The sequence below is a fragment of the Varanus komodoensis genome, unplaced genomic scaffold (genome assembly GCF_004798865.1).
Source record: "Varanus komodoensis strain SLA01 unplaced genomic scaffold, ASM479886v1 scaffold8, whole genome shotgun sequence".
Taxonomy (NCBI): domain Eukaryota; kingdom Metazoa; phylum Chordata; class Lepidosauria; order Squamata; family Varanidae; genus Varanus; species Varanus komodoensis.
In genome coordinates this window covers 2482464-2509743 of record NW_025336481.1, presented here as the reverse complement: position 1 = coordinate 2509743, position 27280 = coordinate 2482464, and the positions used below count along the sequence as shown (strand labels likewise).

Genomic DNA, 27280 nt, shown 5'->3' with positions numbered 1-27280 from the left:
CACAGCGGTGTTTCGGACATGGAACAAATTGGATCACATCAATTTGCAAAAGGCCATTAGTCTGCTCTGGAGCAATTGCGGTGCAACAGAGCTGCCAGCTCAGTCGGATAAACCGGGAAGCAGGGAGAGGCCCTTTGCTCTGGTCTGCTGTTTATTTGCAAAACAGCCAGGGAGGCTGCGGCGCGGACTCTGCCAAGAGGAAATCTATCTGGAAAAACATGTGAAGCGTTTACAAACAAATTAAGGGGAGGCAGAGAGACGGAAGAGCAGGGGAAGGTGCAGGGTTGCCCGCAGCAGGTTCCCTTGGCAGGGCAAGACCTCGCTTCCTTGCAAACAAGAGGGACTCTGGAGTGCATTTGCTATTCACGTGTTGCTGCCCTGGCAGAGCCGTCTCCACCAGGATGCGTCATCCTGCTTGCATCAGTGCCTTCTGGAAATACGTAGCTGCATCAGTGCCTTGGGAACAGCCCCCTCCCCGCAGTCTGGTGGTTTGCTTGCCTAGCTATCAAATTAATTAGCTACGGATGGCTTGGTCTAGGACAGCGTGGCAGTTTAATACATAAACACCGCTTTTCTGCTCACGGATGATGCAGATAGTCTGTCTTCTGTCCAAGCAGCCCTGTAATGACCCGGGCGATGGTGGGTGGCCTCAGGGCAAAGAGCACAGCGCAATTCCCCGAGCGTCTCTTCTCGTGGCTTCTCCTGCTCAAAGTGCGAGAATGTTGGCGACAGAAGGCAAGCAGCAGTCCGGCCTAACGGAGACTGCAGGGCTTTGTTACACTGAATTGCGGCATCGGGCAGAGGCTTGCAAAAGGTGGAAACTGTCGGGAAGCCGCAACAGCAGCCGCAACAAGGATACCCAGGCTCAGTCAGGAAGGACCCCTTTCCCCTTGAACCTCGGTGGTTTTATTGAAAGATCACCCAGGCCCCCTGCAGTGACGTATGACAGCAGGATCCCGGGCCGTGGTCCTCACCGCCAACTACAAAATCACAGCCCATGTACAGACACTATTACAACCTGCTAGTCACATACACCAATACAGAGTGTTAAGTTTCCAGATGATCTTGGTACAATAGCATCCTGATGTCTTTAGTCATGATATAATGTTCCAAACCGATCAGGAATACTGGTAACAATAGTACGGAAAACATGACTGATTGCTTTATTAACATGTCAGTTCAATAGATTCAGTAGGTTTCTTTGCGGTTTGGATCCTGCTTAAACAGGCAGATGGGTCCGATGGTGGAACCGTTCAGGAAATCTGGTTTGGCAACTACACTGGGCAGGCACTTGCCTCTGTGGAACTAGATGCTTAGGTGGAACCATTCAGAAACAAATGGACACCATTGTTTCAGTGATGGGAACACAGGTATTTCCTCACTGATAATGTTACCTGCAGCAGCTTCTCAGTCCAGTTAAGAATGCCATCATCTTAAAGGGACAGCAGCACTAAACAATGACCTGGCTTGGAATTCTGGTGCTTTCTGAGAAAGGGGTGCAGGTTTGATTTTATAACACAAAGGCCCATATAAGCAACCCTTTTCTGCCAGGATTTATTTGAATTTTCCCAACAAAATGAAGCATCTTTTGGTCTAGAGAGAGGACATGGAGTCTTTTTTGTTGTGTCCTCCCTGCAGCAAGCAGATGGGCACCTCGCTTTGCACCTGGCTTCACACACCTTCCCACAGGTCCACTCCAGGGGGTCTTGGAGTCAGGGCAGTGAGGCCTCCCTTCCATCTTTATCCAGAGGAGACAGTGCTACCTGGATGGTGGCATATGCCGAATGTTCTTCTTTATTGCTTTGCTTGGGCCTCTGGGAAACACGGGGTTCCTTCAGGTCGGCATAGACGATCTCTTTATCAGCCGAGACCTGCAAGAAAAGGCACGTGAACTCCTTTCTGGGGACATTAAACCCGAAGTGGTCTGTGCTGCATGAGCATGCAGAAAACCTGCAGGCTGTGATCTTGGAGGCTCGGTACAACCTCCTGCAAGCCCCAGCTCCTTAAGCAAAAAGGGGCAAGTTTCTAGTCCTTAAGATTACAGAAAGTGATGGGCCTACATTAGAAAAATTCAGAAGCCAGAGTGGAGATGCAACTCGGGAGTGTCACCCAGCCCTCCCTACCAAAGGGGTTCTTCAGACCTGGCAGAGAAGAAACACAATGAATACATCCAGCTGCCTACTTGAAGACTAGCAGAGCAAGACTTGTGTGAAATACAAAAAGCAGCTGCATAAAAGATGCCTCACAAGAGAAAATGAGAGTAATTTATACAGATAGCCAGCTATTGTTGCTGCAGAATTTCATTATTTTCACATGGAGCGCTTAGCCCTAGTTAAATCCATGCCCCATTCACATGAAGCAGCAGTGATGAATAAAACTTGCATGAAGAGGCCATTCGTACAGTTTCTTGTCAGCTAATTGCTGCCCAGTTGGTAGGACAATGTCAGACGGACAGGCAGACGACACCGGTCTTTAATGCTGTATCATTTCCCTCAAAAGCAACCAGCCCCTTCCTGAGGCACAGAAACATCTTCAAAATTAGATGGTGGTGAAGGTGCGCTCGCTCGTGATGGCTTACGGCTGCTCAAAGCCGTGGGAGTTTACATCATAAGTGTTTACATCATCAGTGAGTTTACATAGCTCAACACTTCGAAAGTTGACCTTGGCCAAAGAGTAGGAGACAAATTTCAGTTTGTGCAACCATGTCCTGGGAGGTTTGATGTTTCTTTAAAAATTTCTTTTATAAGTCACTATATTAGGAAATCATTAATGTCGGTGTGGGAAAAGTTAAAGACAACATTGTATAATAAATTACCAAGATGGTTTTCACCTATGGAAGCTCTTGTATATCCAAATGCATTGAACTTTGAAGGGATCATAAGATATGATGACATTTTGGATAATGATGGAGGATTGAAATTGAATCAAGAAACACAAGAACAGGGATCTAATATTTCTTGGTGGCATAAGGTGCAGATAAAATCAAGATATGCTAAAGACTATAAAATGTGGGGCTTTTATAAAGATTTAACAGCATTTGATCAGGTGATGCTTAAATCAGATGAGAAAATGATCAAAAGACTATATAATTTCTTATTCAATAGGAGAATGGAAGATGAACAGATTAAGGAAACCATGATAACATGGGCACAAAACTTTGGATATAATATTGAATTAGAAAAATGGCAAAAGCTGTGGGAGAGAAATATTAAGGTAACATTAGCTACTTCGTATAAAGAAAACCTATATAAAATGTTTTATAGATGGCATCTGTCGCCAAATAGATTAGCTAAGATGTTTCCAAATATGTCAAATGGATGTTGGAAATGTAAACACAAATTGGGTACTTTCTATCATATGTGGTGGACTTGTGATAATGCGAAAAAGTATTGGATTAAAATACATAAATGGCTTGAGGAAATGCTACAAAAATCCCTAGCTTTTAAACCTTAAGTCTTCTTATTAGGCATTATACCTGTTGATATACCTGTTGAAATAACGACAGCGCCCCATCTATGGAATGCGCTCCCCAGAGAGGTCCACCTGGCGCCGTTGTTATTTGTTTTTCAGCGGCAGGCTCAGACCTTTTTATTTCTGAAGATTGATGTTGTTCTTAGTTTTTCTTTTTTGTAGGGTTATTTTGAATAAAACTCATTAAAAAAATCCACAGGGTTGGTTCTCTCCTACTTAACTTGTAGGTTTGCAAATGTACTAACATTAAAAAGCCATTCTAATGTTACTTTTTCCCAGGGAAAGGTTGTTACTACGAGTCTCTGCTCCCCAGGTTTACCGCCCTGGCTGTGGGCTTAAGGTTTTCTGGAATCCCAAGGAAAGCAATATGTCAAGTCAAGTGTTGCTTACAAGGTGAAAAGCAATTTATTGTGCACAAATAGAAGTCAACTCGCTTGCAAAGTGCTTAGCAGCAATTCCTTACAACGCACCATGGACAGTCAGGAAAGGCTGCCAGAGATGAGCTCTGAGCACGGAACCATGGGCTTGGTCGAGTGATATAAGCTGGTCACTAGCCAGGCTATATCTGCCCCAGGCTTGGTTTCAGCATTGTAAGCTGCCTAGAGAGCCCTCAACTTATGGGGCAGCACTGAAGTTGAACAAAACAAATAAATCAAATAATAAATACTAGCCATTAAGTGAGTTTTAACGAACCGTTGGCATGGCATCCCACTGTTTGCAACAGGGGCCCTCAAACATTTCGAATAGGAGGCTGGTTGAAAGGCTGCGGTGACCGTCGCGGGCCGGTGAGGTGCTGTGGGGCGCGCGCGAGGCGGCCTCGGGCATGCGCGGCGGTGGCTCGCTCACTCGGAGGTCTCCCAGCGAGGCCAAAACCACCTCCGAGTGAGCGAGCCACCCCTGCCCCACGCTGCGAGGCAGCGGCGAGCGCGCGCATACAGGAGGCAGGCGGTGGCGGCTTGCTTGCTCAGAGGCCAGCAAGCGCGTGCGCAGGCAGGGAACGGTGGCGCAGGCCGGACGGAAGGCCATGGCAGACTGGATCCGTCCCGCGGGCCGTAGTTTGAGGACCCACAGTTTACAACATCCTTCCCAATAACGTAAGCGTGTGAACTTATCCGCCTCAATGTGCTACAAAGGGGTGTTGGTGTGACAGGCGCAGTTCACAACCTCCTGGCCCGGCTGACATTTGAGCAGCTAATTAATCGGCAGGTGGAGGCTAATACGGCAGGCAGGCCCCGGTCTTTGACCCACTGACACTCACTGACAGCACTCAAAGCAGAAGCTGCAGATGCAGGGAGGAAGAGACGGACGCAGGGGTACCAAAGCCCACAGGAGGGAAGCGGGGAGCACGTTTCTGCATCATTGCCTGTACCTGATTAGTGGCAGCTCCGTCGACGGGAAGGGTGTCTTCCGATCTGGTGGAGAGGAAGCACAGAGAATGCAACTGAAGCCCCCCCAGCGACTACCTGTATTCTCGCATCTCTCCAAGCCTTCGCAACTTATCTAAGATTGTTTATAGCTGAGCCGTGTTCTCCCCTCCCTTCCCCACCCCACACAGATGCGCTGTCTGGAAAACCCAACACTTCTGCCCTGTGATGAATTTCACAAAAGTGTTCGATGCAATGCAAAAGAATGTGCTTAATTTGTCATTAACTTCTTTGTATGCTTTATTATGAGCCAGAAATTTGGCTTTTCACAGGACTGTGGGGGCAGCGAGGAAGGGGAGCTGTTGCAAGGAATAATCAGCCCAGCGCTCCGTGCTGGCTGGGGAGCGAAGGGAGCTGCGATCCCGTTCCCAGCTGGGGAAGGGCTGCGCTTGACAATCTGCAGAGTTTTTGAAGAAGGGGCAGTGGGGAATCTTAAAAAAGGAGAATGGGAACAAAGCCTTGAGGCAGAAGCAGGGGGGGGTGGGCGGGGGGGCGTGCGGGGGCTAAAGGGGGGGGGGGGGGGGGGGGCTTTGAGGACACTGCTGCCAGTTGGCAGCCCATCAATGTGGACAAGAAACTTGCTTTCTGAAGAGAAAGTTCTGCACCTGCGACCAGGATCTGTGCACAAAATGAAGATAAAGTTTGCAAAGGGGGAGAATTTAGGGTTAGGGTTGGATGCCACAGGTGTTTAAGTGAGTCTCTCAGTGCAATCCTGTACCTGTCTGCTCTGAAGTGAGCCTTTGGGGTGCAATATGGCTTTCTCACAGGCAGGTGAGACCAGGATTCCACCATTAAATGCCCGGGATTTTGCATCTTCCTTACAGAAGAAGAGTAAAAGAAGCAGATATGGACAATGGAATATGCTCCCCAGAGAGGTTCGCTGGTGCTGGCATTATGTTCTTTTTGGCGTCAGGCAAAACCCTTTTTATTTTCCCGCTATTTTAATATTTAATTGATTTTAACTGGGGTTTTAGTACATTAATGGTCAGATGCTGTGGGGTTTGTTTTATTCTACTTATTTATTGTAAGCCGTCCTGAGGCACTTGTAGAGGATGGGATAGAAAAGCTTTTGATTGATAGATAGATAGATAGATAGATAGCCCCCAAATCCCATCCATTTTATTATTAGCCACGTGAATAATTCCCCTTCAGTTTCTCTGCTGCTGCCTCTTAAGAGGCACTTTCCTGGCCACCTTTCAAGGCCTTTCCATCTCTGAAAGCCTTTTGGCCCCTGCATTTTCAACGGCTGCCTCTTCGCCGCACGGCGAGGAAAGCACCAGTCATCCATGCAGGGCCCAAGGGGTGGAGAAGGATTTCCGCTCGTCGGGATCCCTCCTGGGGTGCCGCAGCATCAAGCGGTCAGGGAGGGCGGGTACGGGTTGGCTTGGCGGCTTGACGCTCGGGGCATCTTTTCCCTTCCCACTGTCATTCTGAGCTAAACCCACCCCAAAGCTCCTCCTTGCAGGAGTGCCTCGGCCCGTACCAGCCCACCCACCACCAAGGAAGATTAGGGCAACCTCCTGCCCAGGTGTCTCAGGTGCGTTCGGCATCACGAGGGACGGGACATCTTGCGAAGGGCCCAACCGTGACTGCTGTCCCCGTAAAGCTGCAGTCGATGCAGCCACCTTAGCATGGACTCGGAGCCTTTCCTTTGCTGGGGACTCCGTGGATTTGTTTACACTATTCGCTGATTTCTTTCTTTGAGGGCGAGGATGAGTTTCTTTGGCTGGTGGCATTTTGTTATGATAATACTTGTACCAGGCCCACCACCTGGAGAAAGGGCAGCTGGAAAGCATTTAAATAAGTAAATGCACCTTTTGAGGCAGCTGTGGGCGGAGGGAGGAAAATAGCAGCTTTGAGGAGAAGCACTTTGGTTAGGCAAATAATGGTGTGCCAGAAGGACAAGAGTCCGACTTCCTCCGGTGCCGCTGAGCCACTTGCGCTAAGAAGCCTTTAAGAGCAGGTGCTTTAAAAGCAGAAACCAGCATCTCAAGCGAGCGCTGAACCGGGCCCTCTTTCCCCCCGCATCATTTGACTCAGACAGAATGAAAGTAAATTTGGCCAAGGGAGAGAGGCCGTGCCCATTGCAGGATCCGGCCCTTCTTGGAGGGGTCGACTTGGGTGGTAACCTACCAGGCGCTGTTTGACCTTGTGAGTTGCTTGCAGAGCCGTTGCTTGTTCTGGCCCAGATAACATTTAGGGTGAGAAGGAGAGGGGAAGATTGGCGGCCAAGCTGCACGTGGGCTCTCTTGCAAGCAGGCAAGTGGCGGGATGGAGGGGATGCAGTGGATGCGGTTTACCTGGATTTCAGCAAGCCTTTGACAAAGTGCCCCATGATATCCTGGTGGAGAAACTGAGGAGTTTTGGGATACACCAAAGCACTGTCCGGTGGATTAGGGCATGGTTGACTGACCGAAAGCAGAGGGTAACCATTAGTGGGGAATCATCGGGATGGCAGCCAGTGACAAGCGGGGTCCCCCAGGGCTCTGTCCTGGGGCCGATCCTGTTTAAGCTTTTTATCAACCACATGGAAGAAGGGGTGAACAGTCTGCTGATCAAATTCGCAGACGACACTAAAACTGGAGCAGTGGCCACAGCTGAGGAGCAGGTACTCCAGATCCAGAAGGATCTGGACAGACCATGGAAGTGGGCAGGAGACAACAGGATGGCGTTCAATGTGGATAAGTGCAAGGTCTTGCACTTGGGGCACAGGAATGGGTGTCATAAGTGCAGGTTGGGGGACAAGTGGCTGGAGAGCAGCACTTGTGAAAGGGACCTCGGGGTGCTGGTTGACTGCTGGCTGAACGTGAGTCAGCAGTGTGATGCGGTGGTCAAGAGGGCGAACGCCACCCTTGGATGCATAGCCAGAAGTGTGGCTTCTAGATCGAGAGAGGTATTACTACCACTGTATACGACTTTGGTGCACCCGCAACTGGAGTATTGTGCTCAGTTTTGGGCCCCTCGTTACAGGAAGGATATAGCCAGGCTGAAGTCAGTGCAGCGTAGGGCCACAAGGCTGGTGGCCGGTTTGCAGGGGATGCCGTATGAGGCAAAACTGAGGGAACTGGGTCTCTTCAGCCTGGAGAAGAGGAGACTCCGAGGGGATCTGTTGGCGACATACAGGTATGTCAGGGAGTGTCACACGGAGGTGGGTCGAGACTTGTTCTCCCCTGCAGAGGAAGGCAGGATGCGTTCCAACACAGCAAAGCTCAGGGAATCCAGGCTCCATCTGGATGCCAGGAAGCACTTCCTGGCAGTCAGGGCCCCGAGGGTGTGGAATGGGCTTCCCCGGGAGGAGGTTGAGGCCCCATCGGTGCGGGTGCTCAAGGATAGGCTGGACGTCCACATGGTGGGCATGTTGTGAGTGGAGCCGGCTGGAGCTGGGGGGTCAGACTAGATGGCCCACGAGACCCCTTCTGACTCGCTCTATTTCTATGTTTCTATGTTTCTAAGTGGAATTGAGGAGGAGGAGGCAAGTTTGGTGAGAAGGTAAGCCTACCGAGGCAGAGGGGCTCTCCTTGGGGGTGGGGGTGGTGTCTTGCCCAGGCCCTGGAGTCCGCAGTGTTTCCTGGCACAGTGGGCTCTCCATTGTCAAGAGCTTCGGTTTGTGTTTCACCCGGGGGCCCAAGAGCTACGTCGGGCTTGGCTTTGCCTGGTCGGAAGTGGGGCTGCCCCTCCGAAAGAAGCCTTCCCCAATGTAGGCTTCGCAAACAGCCCTTAGATTCCAAAGTAATTTGGCACGTGGCACCAGCAGAGGCTGCTAGAAAAAGCTCGGAGGCTCTCTCTCGCGCGCGCGCGTGTGTGTGTGTACACTGCCTTTGTTCAGTCCAGGCTGTTGTCGTGGGCCAAACAGTCATGGCTCCCCAAGCCCCAAACACCACGTCCCCTAACATGATGAAAAGTTCGCGGAATGACAGCTCACACATACGGACCTTGAGTTGTCGGCTCTGCTTCTGGCTAGATACACACACACACAGAAAAAGAGGGCAGGCTTAGAAATGGGGCTTTCCAATTTCGAGGTTCACATATTTCTTAAATCTGCACCCCTCCTTTCCTCCTAGGACAGCAGGGGAGCCTGCATGGCCGTCCCCCTTCCCGTATTCCGTTTTCTCCTTGCAAGCAGCCCTGGGAAGTCCTCTGGGCCAGAGAGCTCCTTGGCCCAGTGGCGCGCCAGTCCTGGTCCCCGCACGGACCCTTGGGGGAGACCGGGCTGAGAGAGAGCGATGCTCTCGCGTGCTCCCGAGGGTGCGTGGGGAGCTGGGCCTCCACCCTCCACGGCCACTCACCTCGTTTCTTCTTTGCCCAGATGTAAGCTACCGTGAAGAGCAAGGCAGCAAACAGCAGCAGACTGGTGGCCACGGCCACGGCCGTAACGATGAAAACGTCCCGGGCATCTAAAACGGAGCAAGTCCAAAGTCAGGGCTGTCAGACCTTTTGCAGTCTCAAATTCGGGGGCCTTCACAGGGTCTGTGGGGCATACCCCACATCAGGCCTACTGGTGGAAATGGAATTGGGGGACACGGGGCTTTGCTGATCCGGGATCGGGGGCCAACGCAAGGACCATCTGTCTGTGGCAGAGAAATCCACAGCACCGTCAAACGGGTTCCACTTGCCGTGGATCCAATCCATGGATCCTCGACAGACCGGCTGAAATGCTATTTTTTAAAGCTTTCCAGAACTGTATGTAAATACAGTCTTGCAAAAATATAAAACATGCCAACTAAGAATGTGCATCCCCACCTACAGGCAGAAGCTGAACGTGCAGGTCGGGGACGGGGTGTTTTTGGCATTTTCTAGCAAAGCACTCAGAGATTTTATCCTATTAAGCAGTTACGAAGCACTACTAGAAAATAAGTGCATTCAGGAAACGGAGGGGAAAAGCCAGATGCAAACAACAGAATGGAAGACACCTGACGAGCCACAAAACGCAGATGGATCTCACAAAATCCACACAGACATCGTGTCCCTAATTCCCCTGCCCCAGAAAACAAGCGCTGAACACAGTGAAATGATCATTTGTTGTTACTTATCTAGCTATACTGCCCAATAGCCAAAACTGAACGGTGGTAATAAATGCAATAATATAATATACAATAAAACAATACAGCATCCTAAAATTACATTGAAAATTAAAAGCATATTTTTTCAACTAAAAACCTCCCAAGACCGGGTAGCAGACAGGCTATAAAAGTTTTAAATAAGTAAGTAAATAAAACAGACCATTCATCTAGTTCTGCTAAAAGCATCTGGTAATGTCATCCCAAAAGCTTATGTGGTTTTTGATGTTTTAAGGCCTCAGCAAAGAGGCATTAATTAAATTAAAAATTAATTAATAACCTGGCACTGATGGATAGTGAAGTGAGCCCCAGGACCATCTCAATGGGGAGGTCATTCCAGAATGTGGGGGCTACCCCAGAGAAGGCCCTGCTCTGTGTTCCCGCCAGGCCAGCCTCCCTCGAAGGTGGCATCCAAAGTAAAGCCTCAGAGATTGAGTGCAGGGCCCATGGCTGGAAGAAATGCTCCGCCAGGTATTGTGGTCCCAATCCATGGAGGGCATTATAGATTAAAACCAGCACCCTGAATCGTGCTTGCAAGCACTCAGGAAGCATTGGAGAAATCATAAAATCACCCTCTTTTCCTCCCCTCAAATATAAAGGTGAGAAATCTGGCAAGGGATTCTCTGCTCCATTAATTTGGAGGTCAATTAAAGCAATTAACTGATTGTGATGTGCAGCAAGCTTTATTATTGTTCTGCAGAGCGAGCAATCTGCTAAGGAAAAAAGCAGGTTCCCTGAACAAAAGCTTGAACAAAGCTTTTCTACTAGTGGAAACGTCAGATAGGATGACTAGAGGGTCACCCAATCACAAAGAGATATATTTAATCCCAATATATGCAGAGATGGGTCTTCATATCATAACCTAATGGAAACTGCCCAAAATCAGCTTCTTAGTGCATCCCCTGAATTGACACCTGATAAGGGGAGTTATCAAAAGCCCTCCGTCTTGGGCATGGCCAGCTCTTCAATCGTAGGCCCTTCAACGTTTAACCCTTGATGTTCCCTCACTCACTTGCATTTTCTTTCCCCACAGCAGCCAGTGCCAGTGGGCCAGAACCGGTGCTGCACGTTTGGACCTCCTGGTCCCTCTTATTTTGCTGGCTGTCACAGCTCACACAAGCTACAACGTCCAAGCAGTCTTCAAGGGAAGCACCACGAAGGGTGCATTGCAGTAGTCTAGCTCAGAGATTACTGGCGTGTGGATTGTTGAAGCCAGGCTGTCCAGAGCGGGCCAAGCTGGGCCACCAGCCAAAGCTCTGTGCTACTGAGGCCACCTGGCCTCCGGGACAGAGATGGCTCGGAAGCGCCCCCGAGCTGCCGACCTGCTCCTTCAGGGGGAGTGCAACTCCATCCAGGGCAGGCTGAGCACCATGTGTGAATGTGAAAGCTGGGCAGGGGAGGAAGCTGACAGGAAGGAAATGGATGCCTTGGCAACATGGTGGTGGAGGTGAGCCTTGCACAGGCCAAAAGAAAGACTGGATCAGATCCAGCCAGAACTCTCCCCAGAAGCCAGAAAGACAAAAACGGAGCTGCCATCCTTTGGACATATTGCGGGAAAGCAGACTCTGCAGAGAAGTCAATGGTGCTGGGGAAAGTGAGGCAGAAGAAGAGGAGGAGGAGGAGGACCAGCCACGGCATGGAGCATCTCCATCAAGGAAGCCCCAGCCTGGAGTTGAAAGGGGCTGAGCAGGGACCTCTTGGACGGTCTTCCCTGACAGGGCTGCCGTGACTTGGAGATGACCCGACAGCACAATAACCACCCAGAAAGCTTTGGATACTGGGAGAACAGAAATGTAATCGGTCATCAGAGAAACATCGGCTTGCGGGAACCTGTGGGAGAAGCTAGGACAGTCCCCTTGACGAAGCAAGGGTCCGTAAAGCCCCACCTAGCAAGGCCCGGCCTATCCCAGTGCCCCCAGCAGCGCCACGTCCGCCCGCTGCCTCCTCGTTGGGATCCCAGAGAATCCGAGTGCCATGCTGACGGCCCAAGTAGGGACCAAGAGCTTATGCCAAGCTGCACCATGCGCATGTCCTGATGTATATCAATAGATGCACATTTAGAAACCTTTACCATCCTCTAGCTAGAAATCCAACAACTCACAATGGGAAAGGGTGCTAACCTGCGAGTGGCCCCCTTCCAGGCCCTGCTGCTCTTCCACGGTAGGGTTTAGGACAGTGGTGGTGAACCTATGGCACGCGTGCCACAGCGGGCACGCAGAGCCCTCTCTGTCGGCACGCGAGCCCGGTCGCCCCAGCATCACCCCAGCAGCCGAGCATCGGAAAACAGCGCACAGAGGGGCCGTGCGCATGCTCGGAAAGGAGTGGTGGTGCCAGGCGATGACGTCACGAGCCGCGACTCATTAGCCACGACTCGTCCGAGCTTTCGCACGGCCGGTCAGTGCGCTGCCACGGACATATATATATTTGCTTGGACTGGCTGTGAGTTGTTTTTTCTAAACTAAAACCTTAGTTTTCTGGACTTATTGTAATGTTGGCACTTTGTGATAAATAAGTGGGTTTCGGTTGCAGCTTGGGCACTCGGTTTCTAAAAGGTTCACCATCTGGTTTAGGAGAAGCATCTAAAGCTGACTTTAAAAGAGGGGACACCTTCCAACAGAGGACTGTCCTCTCTAAAAGAGGATACATATACACCCAGGGGTCTTAACAGGGAAGGAGAGACGAGTGCTGTGGTGAAATTTCATGCAATCCACTCCTCTAGCATTTGTGAACTCCCTTTGATGCTCAGCCCTCTCTCAGAAAGCGAGCCCAGCAGAGAGAAAGCCTGCAAACATTCAAGGAAGGAAGGAAGGAAGGAAGGAAGGAAGGAAGGAAGGAAGGAAGGAAGGAAGGAAGGTTGGTTGTGAAGCCAGCGACTTCCTTCTGTACCACGTGGTTCAAAAGGAAGGTGCTACTTGCAAGCAGCTGCATGGAGCCACCCCTGACACGGGGGGTGTGCGCACCAGGAATTCGGATTCATGGCCATGACAAAACAGACCAGAGTCCGGCAACCCGAGATCTGGGAGCCTGACAGATTTCCCAAAGATTCCGCAGATGTTCCCACAGGAGGCTGCGGGTGCAACAGCACTGCCACTGGAGACCCCAGGCGGGAGGTCCTGGGAGTGTGAGAGGCGACCCCGGGGGAAAGCCGCCCAGAGCCCCCCAAAATCTGGAGCTGGCTTGAGTTACAGCACTAATACAAGACATGTCCAGGCTGGACTAACAATGAAATAGATGCAATCCCTCTTTTACACACCTCAGTTAACAATGCATATAATTTCCACCACTTTGCTCCACTCACCTTTCATAACCACCCGAGTTCCAGGCCCAGTTTTCACATCTTTGTCATCCCCGATACCTTTCTTCTGCTTCACACAGTAGTAAGTGCCGGCATCCTCCGAAGTGACATTTCGGATGACGATGGAGAAATCCGTGTCGGAGTCCTTGTTGGTCCTCAGGACTCGCTCAAACCATCCGATCTCTGCATAGATGAGCTTCCGAGCGGGACCTTCTCCCAAGAACCATTTCACAGGTCCCGGTAAAGTTGCCCCCGTCACGGAACATCCGAGGATCAGTGTCGCTCCTGCTCGTACCTCGACAACGTCCTGTGGCTGGACCACCGTGAGCTCCTGCCCTGAAAATCAGCACACCCATCTGCTGTTACACCTCCTCCAAGGCATCCTCCACTGTTCTGGATATCAACAGTAGTCAGCAAAGCCCTGGTTGCAGAGAGTGGCAGCTATAGCACCCATGCATTCTCATAAATATATATGCAGTTTATTTAATATATTTATACCCCACCTCTTTTCCTTCCAAGGAACTTATTTATTTATTATTTATTTATCGATTTATATCCTGCCTTTTTCCTACAAGGGCTCAAGGCAGCTGACATCATTCTCCTCCTCCATCTTATCCCCACAACAACAACCCTGTGAGGTAGGTTGGGCTGAGGGTCTGTGACTGGCCCGAAGTCACCCAGTTGGCTCCATGGCTGAGCGGGGACTAGAACCCAGATCCTCTGAGTCCCAGCCCCACGCTCTTAACCACGACACCACACGGGCTCTCCTCTTTATCAAAATTATCTATCAATCTGTCTGTCTGTCTGTCTGTCTGTCTATCTATCTATCTTTCCATTTATATCCTGCCTTTTTCCTACCAAGGGCTCAAGGCAGCTGACATCATTCTCCTCCTCCATCTTATCTCCACAACAACAACCCTGTGAGGTAGGTCGGGCTGAGAGTCTGTGACTGGCCCAAAGTCACCCAGTGGGCTCCATGGCCGAGCGGGGACTCGAACCCGGATCCTGTGAGTCCCAGTCCCATGCTCTTCACCACGACGCCACACTGGAATGCAAGGTACCCTGTGTAACTCTCCTCCTTTTCCCAGTCTTATCTTCACAACAACAACCCTGCGAGGTAGGTTGGACTGAGAGTCTGTGACTGGCCCAAGGCCACCCAGTGGGCTCCAGAGAACTAAACTCATCCCTGCCTGCCACCTTTGGGCTGCTCTCCCAACACACGTCCCCACAGATTGTGGTCTCGGCCATGCTGCTCCCTGGTTCAGACGCAGCAACAACCCGGTTTCCCCATGAAAGAATGAGAGGAAGCGAACGATCGCGCTGCCTCTCTTTGCCCTGCTGTGGCTAAACCACTTGTGAGTGCTTTGCTCAAACCGCGAACTCTGGATTGCTGGAGGAAAGAAAACCTGGAGCTGGAACCGGGGATTTAATCATAGATTCCAAGTCTGGGTTGTTTCTCCTGCATATTCACAACAATCCAATTGTAAAAAATCAGGCTGGAGTGCGTTCTTTGTTTGCATGTTCATGGCGTGTTTGCACCGCTCTTTTACAACAAAAAATAATTTACAAACATAAAAGACTGCATAAAATATAGAAATCTAAATGGTTCAACTATTTTATGCAACAGAACTAGAGTAAGACCTGGCAGCAATATTAAGGTTTAAAATATGATACAGAGTTTAAACAGACTGGAACTAGAATTTCTGGGGGAATTGCTGTTAGACATCTCCTTGTGTACAAACCTAGGCCGAATTTGCATCTCAGAACAACTCAAGGTTTTTCAGAACTGGGTTTAGGTTGGTTCAAAAAACAACAGTCATCCCGCTGTGTACTGTTAAACCACTGAGACGTTTCAGTCTGAGCACAAATAACTTTCCAGATTTCGGAAAGGAAAAATAACCAGAAGGTTTCTATTATTCATTATTTCCATGTTCATTTGTTTGTTAAGTTTGTAACTCTCCTTTCCAACAAATGCTGCTCAAAATGGCTAACAGGATGAAAAGCAGGCTATCCAATATTATAAAATGCAATAGAAAGCAAAGAAAATGCAATATGAATGTATTGGCGGGGGTGGGGTTGTTCTTCTGCATGGGTGAACAGGCGAGTCCACAGGGCATCTCCCAGTGCATGAGCTTCCCGTCCAAAGGTCCAGACCTGATGCTCCGTGCCTTCCCCAGCTCGGGATGCAGGTCCCACGGATGGGAGCTGCCGTCATGCTTCCTGAGGGGACCGAGCCCACGAAGGCTGAGCTCATCGGTCCCCAAGATGGTGCTCACAACCCAGGGACCACAGGTCAGGTTCTGCAGGGCTCTTCTGACTTTCTCATCTTTCTGCCTGGATGCCAACGCGTGCATCTCTCCAGACTTCCTCAAGGGCTCATTCCGGCAGATGGTCGGTCATCATACGCGGTCATTTCTCATGCAAGACAGCTTTTCTCCTGCAGAGTGACCGATAAGAGGGACGGGGCCCGGCTTGGGGAAGGGCAGTGGAGCTGCCGGTGGTCGTGAACAAGCTGGTGGTCTGGACCAGCAGGAAATGCCCTTTGCCGTGCTCTGCACCAATCGACTGGAAGGAAAGAAATGGGACATTTTTTTCCAAGGAAGGAAGGAAGGAGCTTGCCAAATGGTGGCAAGTGTCCCAGCAGGGTTTACAACTGAGCTGATACAATCGGGATTCGAGTTCAGTGATTCCAGCACCCCTCCCTGGTGCCCTTGAGTGGCCAGAGGCCAAAGAGAACCAAGGCAATTGCTTAGAAATGGGAATTTCCAAGGCAGGGATCCTTTCTCCCAAACATTCATTCTCAGACCATTCCTCTCAGAGGAAAAGGCCACCCACATCAAGGGGGCTTCCGGGGGGCGGGGTCCCATCACACAGACTTCTCCTCACCAGCCACAAGTCAGCCAAGGCTGGTCTTCATACGGTGACCCACCGATCACACTCAAATCGTTAGAAGCAGGGCATTGCCGGTAACTCCGCAACATTATAAGGTTCTGAGCAAGGGGCTCAGTGACAAAGCACAAGACGCATTTAAAATCGTGTATAAAATGACTGCACGTATAAAAGTGATTTACATGCTACAACCAAATCCCATACACAGCTGAGAGGCAGTACAATTTTACAGCAACTTTGTAAAATGAAAGTTACAATTCCCTTCCGGGGGGTCAAAAATAAATCAAGAAGTGGCTGCATGCAAGGTCACAACTATGTACGTGTGTCCGCTCAGCCACAAGCCTGTGGCAAAGCCACATTTCCAGAGAAGGACCACAAATCGCACATTCAGAACTGCGCCCTTCAATGCAGAACCTTGTGGCTCTACTCGCGCCATCCAAGGGCCGCTACTGCCCTGCCCTGCCAGGCTCTGCTTCAACCAGTGGCCCGTAAATTAAAAATTTGCCAGGCCGAAGCGCTACGGCGGAAGGTGCCAGTGAGTCCTTTTAAGGTGCAGTGACCCAGACCCTTAGCAGCTGAAATTTATAAATACGTTTTTGCATCCTGAGATGTGGGGGTAGATTGGTCTGTCCTATGGGGCCAGGGGCTGTCTGACCAGCCACAGGCCAGTGGGGCCCAGGGGCAGGCTGGAAGCTTGCTGCTTGGGCAGGGGAGGGGAGGGGAGATGAGCCCAGTCCGGTCCCTGAGCCCCCAGTGCGGAGTCCAGAGAGATGGGCTAGCCAATCAGAGGGCCTGCGTGGATGTAGGAGGCCTGGTCCTCCAGAGGGGCAGAGCATTACAGGAAGGGCAGGTTCTCGTCTGGCTTCTCGTCTGGCTTCCGTGAATCACTGTTCATGCACAGAGACACTTTGTCTGTTGACCAGAGTTTGCAAGCTACATGTGGGAAATCAAGGTCCCTTATGCTAAGGGGCTACCTGTTGTTTGAAAGGGCTGGTGGCGGGGGGGGGGGGGGGACCCAGCTCCCCACAACAACCTTGGAAGGGGAGTGCAGGATGGGACCCTCCCTCTCTGCAGCCTTGCAACCAGGATGGAGAGTCCCACGCTGGCTCTCCTCTTTGCTCAGAGAGGAGGAAAAGGGGGCATTTCACAGGCTGGAGGAAGTGGGCAGAAGAGGTCAGAAAGCACCCAGTCCTTATAGGCAGGGAACCGCAGCCACCCAGAAATGCCGAGATCGCATCAGCCACTCATCCGTCCCTACCGACTTAGGTGTGGCAGGAGACCTGGAAGCCTCCCGTTCAGGGTTTTTCTCTCTTTGAGGGCATGATTAATCGGTTTCCAAGCCAAAGAAAGCTACAAGCTTTGTACAAATCTCCAAGGGGCACCACCTCCTCCTCTAATTCTCCAGCAAGAAAGCCCCTTCCATGGAGGACTTCTGATTTTTTTAGAAAACTACAGAATCTCCACAAAAAGAAGGGCAGGGGTGGTGTGTGGGGGGGAGCATGATCTACCATCTAGCTTTTGGGGACTGATTATGCAAGGGTGTTGGAGCAAGGGCAAAGCCCCGACTGGCAGAACTCCTCCTGGCCCCTCCGAGTTCCCTCTGCATCCCCGTGGATCACCTCTGCACTTTGCCCCCATAGGCACACCTGGTGGGTGCTTATTTTCCCCAACGGTGTGGAGATGCACGCCAAGGCGGCAATGCTTTGCTCATTTGTACAGGACGAAGACCTGTGATTCCACTAATATGAATGGCTGGCTGGGTGCAGGGGCCTCGCTCTGGGGCCTTGTTTCTGCCTCTTGCTCCCTGCATCTCCCTGGGCTAGGAGGCAAAGCCGTTTGTGTAAAGGAGGAAGCAATCAGGGAGCAAATGTGGGGAAAGCCCAGGACCGAAGCAAGATGCAGACTTCTTCCTTCACCAGACAACCAACTGCCAAACTGGTCCTTCTCTGCTTGCACAATTTCTTATTCACACTTCTTCAGTGTATTCCCTGCTCCTTCCTCTTTTGGTGTCTGAACTTGTGAAGTACACAGGAAAAAGGGATTCAAAACTACATGAAAATGGCTTGCACAATTGTTGCGTATTTCACTGCCTGTAGAAAGTGATCAGTGAAATCACATCGGTGGAATAAAAGAGGGGAAGGAAACCCAGTCCAAATAATGGGGGAACTGTTTTAGAATCCATTATGCTTGGGAGAGTCCCAGGCAGAAGGAAAAAAGACCAACTATGAGATGGATTGACTCTGCAAAGAAAACCACAGCTTGAATTGACAAGAGCTGAACAGGATTGTCACGGAAAGGATGTTTTGGAGGGCTTCCATTCATTTGGTTGACAGACCCACGGTGGGCATGTCATGAGTGGACCTGGCTGGAGCCGGGGGTCAGACTAGATGGCCCAGGAGACCCCTTCTGACTCTCCCTGTTTCTATGTTTCTATAAGTCAGATACAACTTTATAGCACATAACAGCAGCAACTTTCCCGAATCCCAGGCATGCCTTAAGTCTCTTTCTCTGCATGACTTCAAGAACCCTGCTTCCTAGGGATGGAAAGCACAGGGGAGAGAAAAGCAATTGCTTTTGGAGAAAAAAACTCGGACAGAAAGATTCAAGGGGTCAGCAAGAGGCACAGCATCTATGTGCAAAAAGCCCCCGCGTTCGGGGGGTTCAGGTGCATGGAGATCAGGGACAGGTCATCATTATTACCAGACTTCATCCCAGTGTTTGTCCGCAGAGCCAATCACACCTTCAGCTGCCCGTTCATCAAGGCGCAAGGTATCGAGTGGTGGCTTCTGCAAACCCACGGACCACCTCCCATTTCAAGCTTGCTTAGGAAAAATTGGAGATGCTCCTTAGATACGGCTGCCATTGCTCTCTTCTTCCCTGGTTCCCTGTCTGTCTTTGTACCGATCCTCTTCCTTTGACTTTAACCATCTCATGGGTTAAGTCCATGCCTGGAAATGCTGCACCTGCTTGATTTCTGCCTGCTGGGTTGTTATTCATCAACTAGGAGCAGGCCCAGCAAGTCTATTTCATGGTGGGTAGTCAAAACGTGGGAAGGGCTGAGCCCGCTGAAGTTGCATGCTCAGGAAAACAACATGGGGAGAGTTGAGGGTAGAGTCCTATGCATGTTTAGATCCTGAAATCCTATGCATGTTTAGACCCTACAATCCCCAGCATTCCCCAGGACTCATTTCTGTCTAAATATGCATAGGATTGTACCCTAAAGGGTTAGAAGACAGGACCAAACAGAAGAGCAATTTAATTAATTCATATATATGGACCATAACAGCAGTTTGGTTTTTTCCATGGGTTAGGCACTATTTGCTTTTTAATATTGCATTTTTAACTGTGTGCCTACTTTCATTTGTTTCATTAATATATTGACTTGATTTCTATGCTGCCCAACAGACAAAATTCTTTTGCAGTTCACAACAGCTTTATGTGATGTTTTGATTAAACCTTGGCTTGACCTCAGCGAATGTAATTTATTGTTGTAGAAGCAGACTATAAACTTTTAACAAACACACATTTATTTATTCTTTTGCTATTAGAGAGGAAACTCCCAGTAGATAAACAAAGATGCATATTTCCTCTTTCACTAATTCACAAATAGAACAAAGATCAGCTAGAGACATAACAACATCCATACCGGTTAAATTGTTCCATTCAGGTCAGGAATCAGTACCACTTAATTCACTCTTACCAGCAATTTAACTGGCAGAATATAAATGTCTAGATAGAAAAGTACTCAGCCACACGGCTAGCTGGCGGGATGGTGGGAGCGCTGATTTTCTGTCTAAACATGCAGAATTGCATCCTAAATAAGACAGCGAGGAAGTGCGAAATGTTTGAATGGCGTGGCGTGCCATCCAGCCATACTGGAACACACTGGCCAACTAATTCTGGCGAGGAAGCCCATCCAGGCTTCTTTATTCTGCTTCTATCTTATCCATACAAGGATTCTTTTGGAGTGTTGTGCTCAGTTCTGGGCCCCTCATTACAGGAAGGATATAGCCAGGTTGGAGTCAGTGCAGCGCAGGGCCACAAGGTTGGTGGCCGGTTTGCAGGGGATGCCGTATGAGGCGAGACTGAGGGAACGGGGCCTCTTCAGCCTGGAGAAGAGGAGACTCGGAGGGGATCTCTTGGCGACACACAAGTATTTGAGGGGGTGTCACACGGAGGTGGGTAGAGACCTGTTCTCCCCTGCAGAGGAAGGCAGAACGCGCTCCAATGGAGCAAAGCTCAGGGAACCCAAGTTCCATTTGGATGCCAGGAAGCACTTCCTGACAGTCAGGACCTCCAGGGCGTGGAATGGGCTTCCACGAGAGGTCACTGAGGCCCCATCGGTGTGGGTGTTCAAAGACAGGCTGGACATGCACATGGTGGGCATGTCGTGAGCAGAGCTGGCTGGTGCCGGAGGTCAGACTTAGATGCTGCGGGATGCCTCTTTCGACTTACTCTGTTTTTATGTTTCTGTGTTCTCTGTTTCTTGCAGTCAGGTGTCTCGTAGCACTACCAGGCTAAAGATGTTGCACAGACCTTCCTTCCTTACCAGAGTCTCCATAGTAAACAGAGAGATGGAGAGAGTGGTGTAAGATCCGGAAGCTTACAAATGGAAGAAAAACACACCTGGATCACTGGTGCACTTGCCTGGATGCCACAGGATGATTGCAGAGCATCCACTGGCACTGCCCTGCCCCGTCTATGGGTGCTTTGCACAGCTCCACCCCTGCATTGGCTTCACTGGGGCCGTGGCTGGCAGGCCTTTTGGGAGCAGCCACCTGCCCTCTCTTGCCCTCGTCGTGTGCAGCTGGAAGATGCAGGAAGGGCAAAATCCTGGAGGGGCAAAATCCAGGGCAAGCTCTTGCAAAAGTACTTCCGCCGCTTCGTTTTCTGCCTAGGCAACTCTCTGCAGCAGCGCAGGTAAGGATGCAGGTGGGCAGGGCAGCTGCAACAGGGCGCGGAGGTGCCTGGTGGTGCAGCTGGCGTCCTTTTCCCCTTCTGCACCAAGCCTGGATGGGTTGAGGACTCCTGCCCCGTTTCAAACCAGGCCATTCTCCGCCGGGCTTCTCTCTGTGAGCCGTTTAACCCCGCACTTTCCCAAGGCTGCTTCCTCCATTTTCTTTGCGGGAGCATCACAACATCCCTCACATGAGCTTTTCCCCCAGGGATTTTGCTCCCTGCCCTTCTGCACTGTCACGGACCATACAAGGCGGTGCTGTGGGAGAGAGCAGAGTCCTAAACTGCACAAGGCTTCTGTAGTGAATCATGGTGGCATCCAGGAAAATAGCCGCCCTTCCTTGCTCGAAAGGAGCTGTGAAAATGGCTGGAGAACGGCCCTGGGGGACGTCATGGAACAGAACCGCAAACTTCTTCCGGGAAAGGTTTGCAAACACACCATAATTGCCCTGCAGGGAGAAGCCGAATAAGAACACGCTGGCATTTGCTCTGGTTCTTTGTTCTTGTCCCGAGTTGCAGGGCTTGCTTTGTCCTTGCCTCCGGTCTGTTCCTGTCATCCCGTGCCATCTCTTTTATTTCCGCTGGCCTCAGCTTCCAGTCCTGCTGCAGTTCGAGTATTTGTCCCTTGAACGGATTAATTTGTTGCTGCCCAAGTTACAGTTCCGGTGATGTTGCACGTCTGATTGACATGGAAGTACGGATGCAGCTGCCTGGGGAGGCCGAGGGTGCCGTGTGTGTTGCGGCTGTCTTCCACAAACCTCCGGAGTCCTAATCTGGGGCTCAAACTCTGACCCACCTTCAGTCTCCCCCCAAACCCAAGGGACTTAAAGGGGCTTCCCTTTATGCACATGCAGGGTCTTTGTTTTATTCATTCATTATATTTATATACCACTTTTTCCTGCAAGGAGCTCAAGGCAGCTTACATAATCTTCCTCTTCTCCAGCTTATCTGCACAACAACCCTGTGAGGTAGGTTGGGCTGAAGGTAGTAACTGGCCCAAAATCTCCCAGGGAACTTCATAACTGAGTGGGGATTCAAAACCACGTCTCCCTAGTCCCCATCCAACTCTGTCATTGCCGCAGTGATATTCCAGTTGTTACAAGATGGCATTAAAGCATGCAAGCCCATGCTCCTGAGCTCAGTAATCGTGAGGCCTGCAAGTTTATGCACGGTCAGGCAGAAAAAGATCCTGCCATGCCCAACATAAGGGAAGGAGAGGTTTCACTCGCTCCCTGTAGTGTAGGCAGGGCAAAGCTTCTGCAGCGGAATACCGGTCCAGCAAAAGAGATAAGTCCAGCCTAGGCAGACCTCCCTGTGCTTTAAGCCATGTGGGTGAAGGCTGCTACCCTGTTTCAGAAGCAACCTGCAGCAGCCAAGATGAAAAGTCAGCACTTGGGTTTCGCTGCTATAAATTGGCCATCCTTTTGGCACCAGGTGGAGCGGTCCTCTTCTCTGAGGCCTTAAAGAGTGAACTGGCCACCCAGGGGCATGAGGGGCATCCCCCCTCCCAGGTGCTTTGCAGAGCTGTTCTTCCCAGCAGAGGACAAGAGGATGGCGTTCCATGTGGAGAAGCACAAGGTCTTGCACTTGGGGCACAGGAATGGGTGTCGTAAGTGCAGGTTAGGGGACAAGTGGCTGGAGAGCAGCGCTTGTGAAAGGGACCTCGGGGTGCTGGTCGACTGCAGGCTGAACGTGAGCCAGCCGTGTGATGCGGTGGCCAAGAGGGCGAACGCCAGCCTTGGTTGCATAGCCAGAGGTGTGACTTCCAGATCAAGAGAGGTGCTGGGGCCGCTCTATAAGATTCTGGGGCGCCCACAACTGGGGTATTTTGTCCAGTTCTGGGCTCCACATTAAGAGAGTGGCATAGCAAGGTTGGAATCAGTTCAGTGCAGGGTCACAAGGATGGTAGCCAGATTGGGGGGTGACATATGACATGAGATCGAGGGAGCTGCATCTTTCAGCCTGGAGAAGAGGAGACTCCGAGGGGATCTTATAGTGACTTACAGGTATGTGAAGGGTGTCACACGGTGGAGGGTCATGACCTGTTCTCCCCCAAGGTGAAGGAAAGGACATGGTCCAATGGGGCGAAGCTCAAGGAACCAGGCTTCAGGTTGGATGTCAGGGAGTACTTCTGGGCGATCAGAACCCCTGGCTATGGAATGGGCTTCCATGGGAGGTGGTGGAGGCCCCATCCATGAGGGTGTTCAAGGAAAGATTGGACAGCCACATGCTGGGGATTACACGAGCCGACCCAGCTGGATCCGGGGGTCAGACTAGATGGCCTTCGGGACCCCGTCTGACTTGCTTTTTATGTTTCTATGCTTCCTATTGTTTGTTTTTAGCAGTTTTAAAGTTTTAACGTTTTTTTTTTCTGATTTTATGATGGTTTAGTGCACTTTTATTGTCTGCTGTTATGGGTTATTGTAAGCCACCCAGAGAGCCTCGGTTGTGGGACAGTATAGAAATGAAAATAATACTAACAACAACAACAACACTATAAGCCCATATTTCTTATTAGGGCCAACTGGTGAGTGTCTTTACAGAGGGGAAAGGGATAACATTCAGCAACACACATTATCCAACAGTTATCCTAAATAAATATCTAATTGATTTATTTGTTTATTTATTCACATTTTTATAGACCATTGGCAATAGCAACATGGCTCTCTGGACAGTTTAGAGCAATTAAAACCATCCAACAAAACATAAAAATCCAGCAGCATTAACAAATTAAAATAATAAAACATCCATTCCAACAGTGGGTGCCCCAACCATGTCGACTTAATACAATAACCACATTCGACAACATCTTATATATAAATAACAATTAAAATGTTAAAATTCATCAATTAAAATACCAACCTAAAATTAAAAATTAAAAAAAAAATCTGCTGAATGTTTCAGTTGTGCCGAGGGCCGCCCTGTTGCTTGCCCAACTGGGTGTGCAAGCAGTTGTGCTGGGGTTGCGCAAGTGGAATGCATATTGGGCTGTATGATGGGTACACACACATGCACAGCTGCATACACAAGTGGAACACACAACAGGGTTGCACAAGAGCCTGTACCACAAGCAGCGGAAATCTCACTTGGGCAAACGTAGCTTTAGGTGGAGTCTTCCCTTGCTACAGTTCAGAACCTGGTTTCTGCAGATACGACATCATTAGCACTAATGGAAGGACACAGTTGGATGCTCTGCGCTGAGATTGAGAAAGTTTCGGAAGTGCCCACATCTGTTTATCTGTAGCTAAGCATGAGTCTTCCCCTGGAAGCCGAGGCTGTTGTGCGTACTTGGGGCATATCATGAGAAGGGGACGCTCTGGAGAAGACAATCAAGCGAGGGAAAGTCGGAGGCTGAAGAAGAAAAGGAGGACCAAACAGGAGATGGACCGAATCCATGACAGAAGCGCCAGCCTTGAACTTGGAAGAGCTGAATGGAGTTGCCATGGATTCTGGAAAGCTTTCATTCATGAGCTCACCATAAGTTGGGGGCAACCTGCCAGCACTTCACAACAACAGCACATCGTGTGTCTTCACACCAAAAAGGAACCAAAGGGAGAGATTCAAGATCACGTTCCGCATGCAAGACAGAGATGGAGGCAAGAGGTCGTGAAGCTGAAGAAGAGGGCCGTTGCCAGCGTTCCCCTGGGTGGCTGGACCATGAGGGTCTCCTCTCTGGATATGTGCAGGATTGCCCCCTAAGAGAAAACATCCCCCGATAGGTCAGGGACCTGGCTGAGAGGAAGGCAGCGTCCGGACACTGTCCCCACCGTCTGCACAGTCAGTGGGAAGGAAGGTCTTGTGACAGTGACTGCGCTCGCCACGAGCCAAATTCCTTGCGGAAAACGAGGGGATGGGCTTCATTCAGAGCCAGAAAGGAAGGGGGTGCAAAGGGGCGGGGCAGCCAGGGCGACTTCCCACGAACGTCCCGTTTTGCTGTTACCCCTTTTCATCCACAGCCCATCACCCAAGGGCCGAAGCACCACTGCCTGCCACTCGGCCACCTTCCACAAGGGTGCTTCGTCCACCAGTCAAGAGGCCCAGGAGTGCGAGGTTTCCACCTTGCGCCGCTGGCTGTTTTTTCCCACTCAAAAATCTCTACCACTTTTTCTTCTACCCACCAGGGGAAAGATTTCTCCACTCTTCCTGCAGAGCTCTGCCCGATTGCTAGTTTTTAATTTTTAAAAGAGCATGGCAGGAAATGTTTCCGCGTAGCTGTGGGTTGCCTCGTTCTCTCTAATGGCAAACTCGGTGGTTGAGTGCAAATTTCTTCTTTAGTCAAAGCAGGGCTGTTGAGGAACCCAAAGGAGGAATTACCACGCAAGGGGAAACTCAAAGTTTGCAAAAGCAGGGAGAATACGTAAGAAGAGAAAGCCCGGGAGAGGCAAAAACACTCCCCAGAGAGCCAAAGAAGACTGGGGATACTCAGGATATTACACGTCTTGCACAAAGGATCTGCTGGAATGGAATGGAGTGCGGCAGAAGATACTGGCCGGCTGGGACCCCAAGCCTTCTATCGCGAGTCCCACATCTTTGACTGAGCTTCCCTGGAAGGTGCCTGCTGTCGCCCTGCGGCTTGTACTCACCGGCAGCTCTTCTCAACGAAGGGCTCAGCAGAAGGCTCAAGCACAGGCTCCAAAAGTAGCCGCCGAAAGCCATGGGGGCTTCTGAGGGTGTGGCAGCAGTTCCGGGACACCAGCCTCTGACTGCGGGCTCTGCCGGCCTGGGCCGGGGCCAACGCTGTCAGATGATTCTGCCTGGGGCATTTCTGCAAGCGTATAGTCTGGGGTTAGTGCAAGAGGGAAGTGACACAAGGAAATGAGGACATGCTGGAGTTTCCTCCGCCAGTCACTGCTTTGCTGCTCCAGCACAGTGAGGAAAGGTCTGCTCGGGGAGGGAGCAGGCAGCGGATTGGATAGGTCCATCCTCAAAGGTAGACTTGGTAGGACAGGTGGACCCATCTGGGGAGGGGACTCGCTCTCAGCCCCTGTACAGGGACACTCGCTCTTGCGCAGATGGAAGCAACACCCCAGATGGGCAACCCCAGAAGAGCAAGGTTGGAAGGGGTCTCTAAGCTGTCACACCTGAGCCCCTGCTCCATGCAGGTCTGCAAGTTAAACTGTCCTGCTCAGGTTTCCCAAGTTAAAGCACCCGCAACTGATGGCTGTCCAGGTGGATCTTGAATGCCTTCGTGGTGGGAGAGCCCATGGGCTCCATTGTCGTACCACTCCGACAATCAGGAAGTTCTCCCTGATGTTCAGCCAGAACCTGGCTTCCTGTGAACTGAGCCCGCTATGGGATGGCGGAGAAGAGATCCCGTCCTCTCTCTCCGGGCGCTTGCAGCCTGCCATCGCACCTCCCCTCAGTCCTCCCTTCTCAAGGCTGAACAGGCCCAGTTCTCTCAGTCCCTCCTCAAGGGGCTTTGCTTCCCGTCCCCGAATCATCTGTATTGCCTTCCTCTGAGCCCTTTGCAGCTTGTCCGCATCCTTTCAAACTGTGGTGCCCAGAACTGGACGCAGGACTCCAAGCGAGGCTTAACCAACGCTGAGTGAAGGGGAACTAGCGCCTCACGGGGTTCAAAAGTGATCGTTCTGCTAATGCAACCTAAAATAGCCTTTGACCCACATCACATGGTTGACTCATTTTCAGCTCATGATCTGCAACAACTTCAAGATCTTGCTCACTTGTTGCGCCAAGTAGCTTTTCCTGTCGTATGACTCTTTATCTTCACACTGGACGTGAATGGGACACCCCTTCAAACAGAAGACGCACAATTATATACATTGTACTTCGCCCAACAATCCGTGTTCTCTGGGGGGATTACAAACAGTTATAACATTCTCAGCGACCTATGCCTTGCTGAAGCTACAGGGATGTACATACTTACTCCCATTGAACTCAGTGCAAATACTTCTGTGCAAAGATTTTATTTATTTTATTTTATTTTTATTGTTGGATTTATATCCTGCCGTTTTCCTACAAAGGGCTGAAGGCAGCTTACATCCTTCTCCTCCTCCATCTTATCCCCACAACAACAACCCTGTGAGGTAGGTTGGGCTGAGAGTCTGTGACTGGCCCAAAGCCACCCAGTGGGATCCATGGCCGAGCGGGGACTCGAACCCGGATCGCCTGAGTCCCAGTCCCATGCTCTTAACCACTGCACCACACTGCCTCTCCTCTTTATCAAAATT

At 50.6% G+C, this 27280-nt stretch overlaps 1 protein-coding gene across 1 annotated transcript; it reads right to left on the bottom strand.

Annotated features, from left to right (window-relative positions):
* Window positions 1-1142: 1142 nt before the first annotated feature.
* LOC123036248 (signal-regulatory protein beta-1-like) lies at window positions 1143-25790 on the bottom strand. Its single transcript, XM_044455350.1, has 5 exons — window positions 25676-25790; window positions 13251-13583; window positions 9182-9289; window positions 4841-4883; window positions 1143-1871 (listed from the first exon to the last, which is right to left on the bottom strand). Exons 1-5 carry the CDS (start codon window positions 25746-25748, stop codon window positions 1835-1837), a joined length of 594 nt encoding a protein of 197 aa, XP_044311285.1. The 5' UTR covers window positions 25749-25790; the 3' UTR covers window positions 1143-1834.
* Window positions 25791-27280: the final 1490 nt, after the last annotated feature.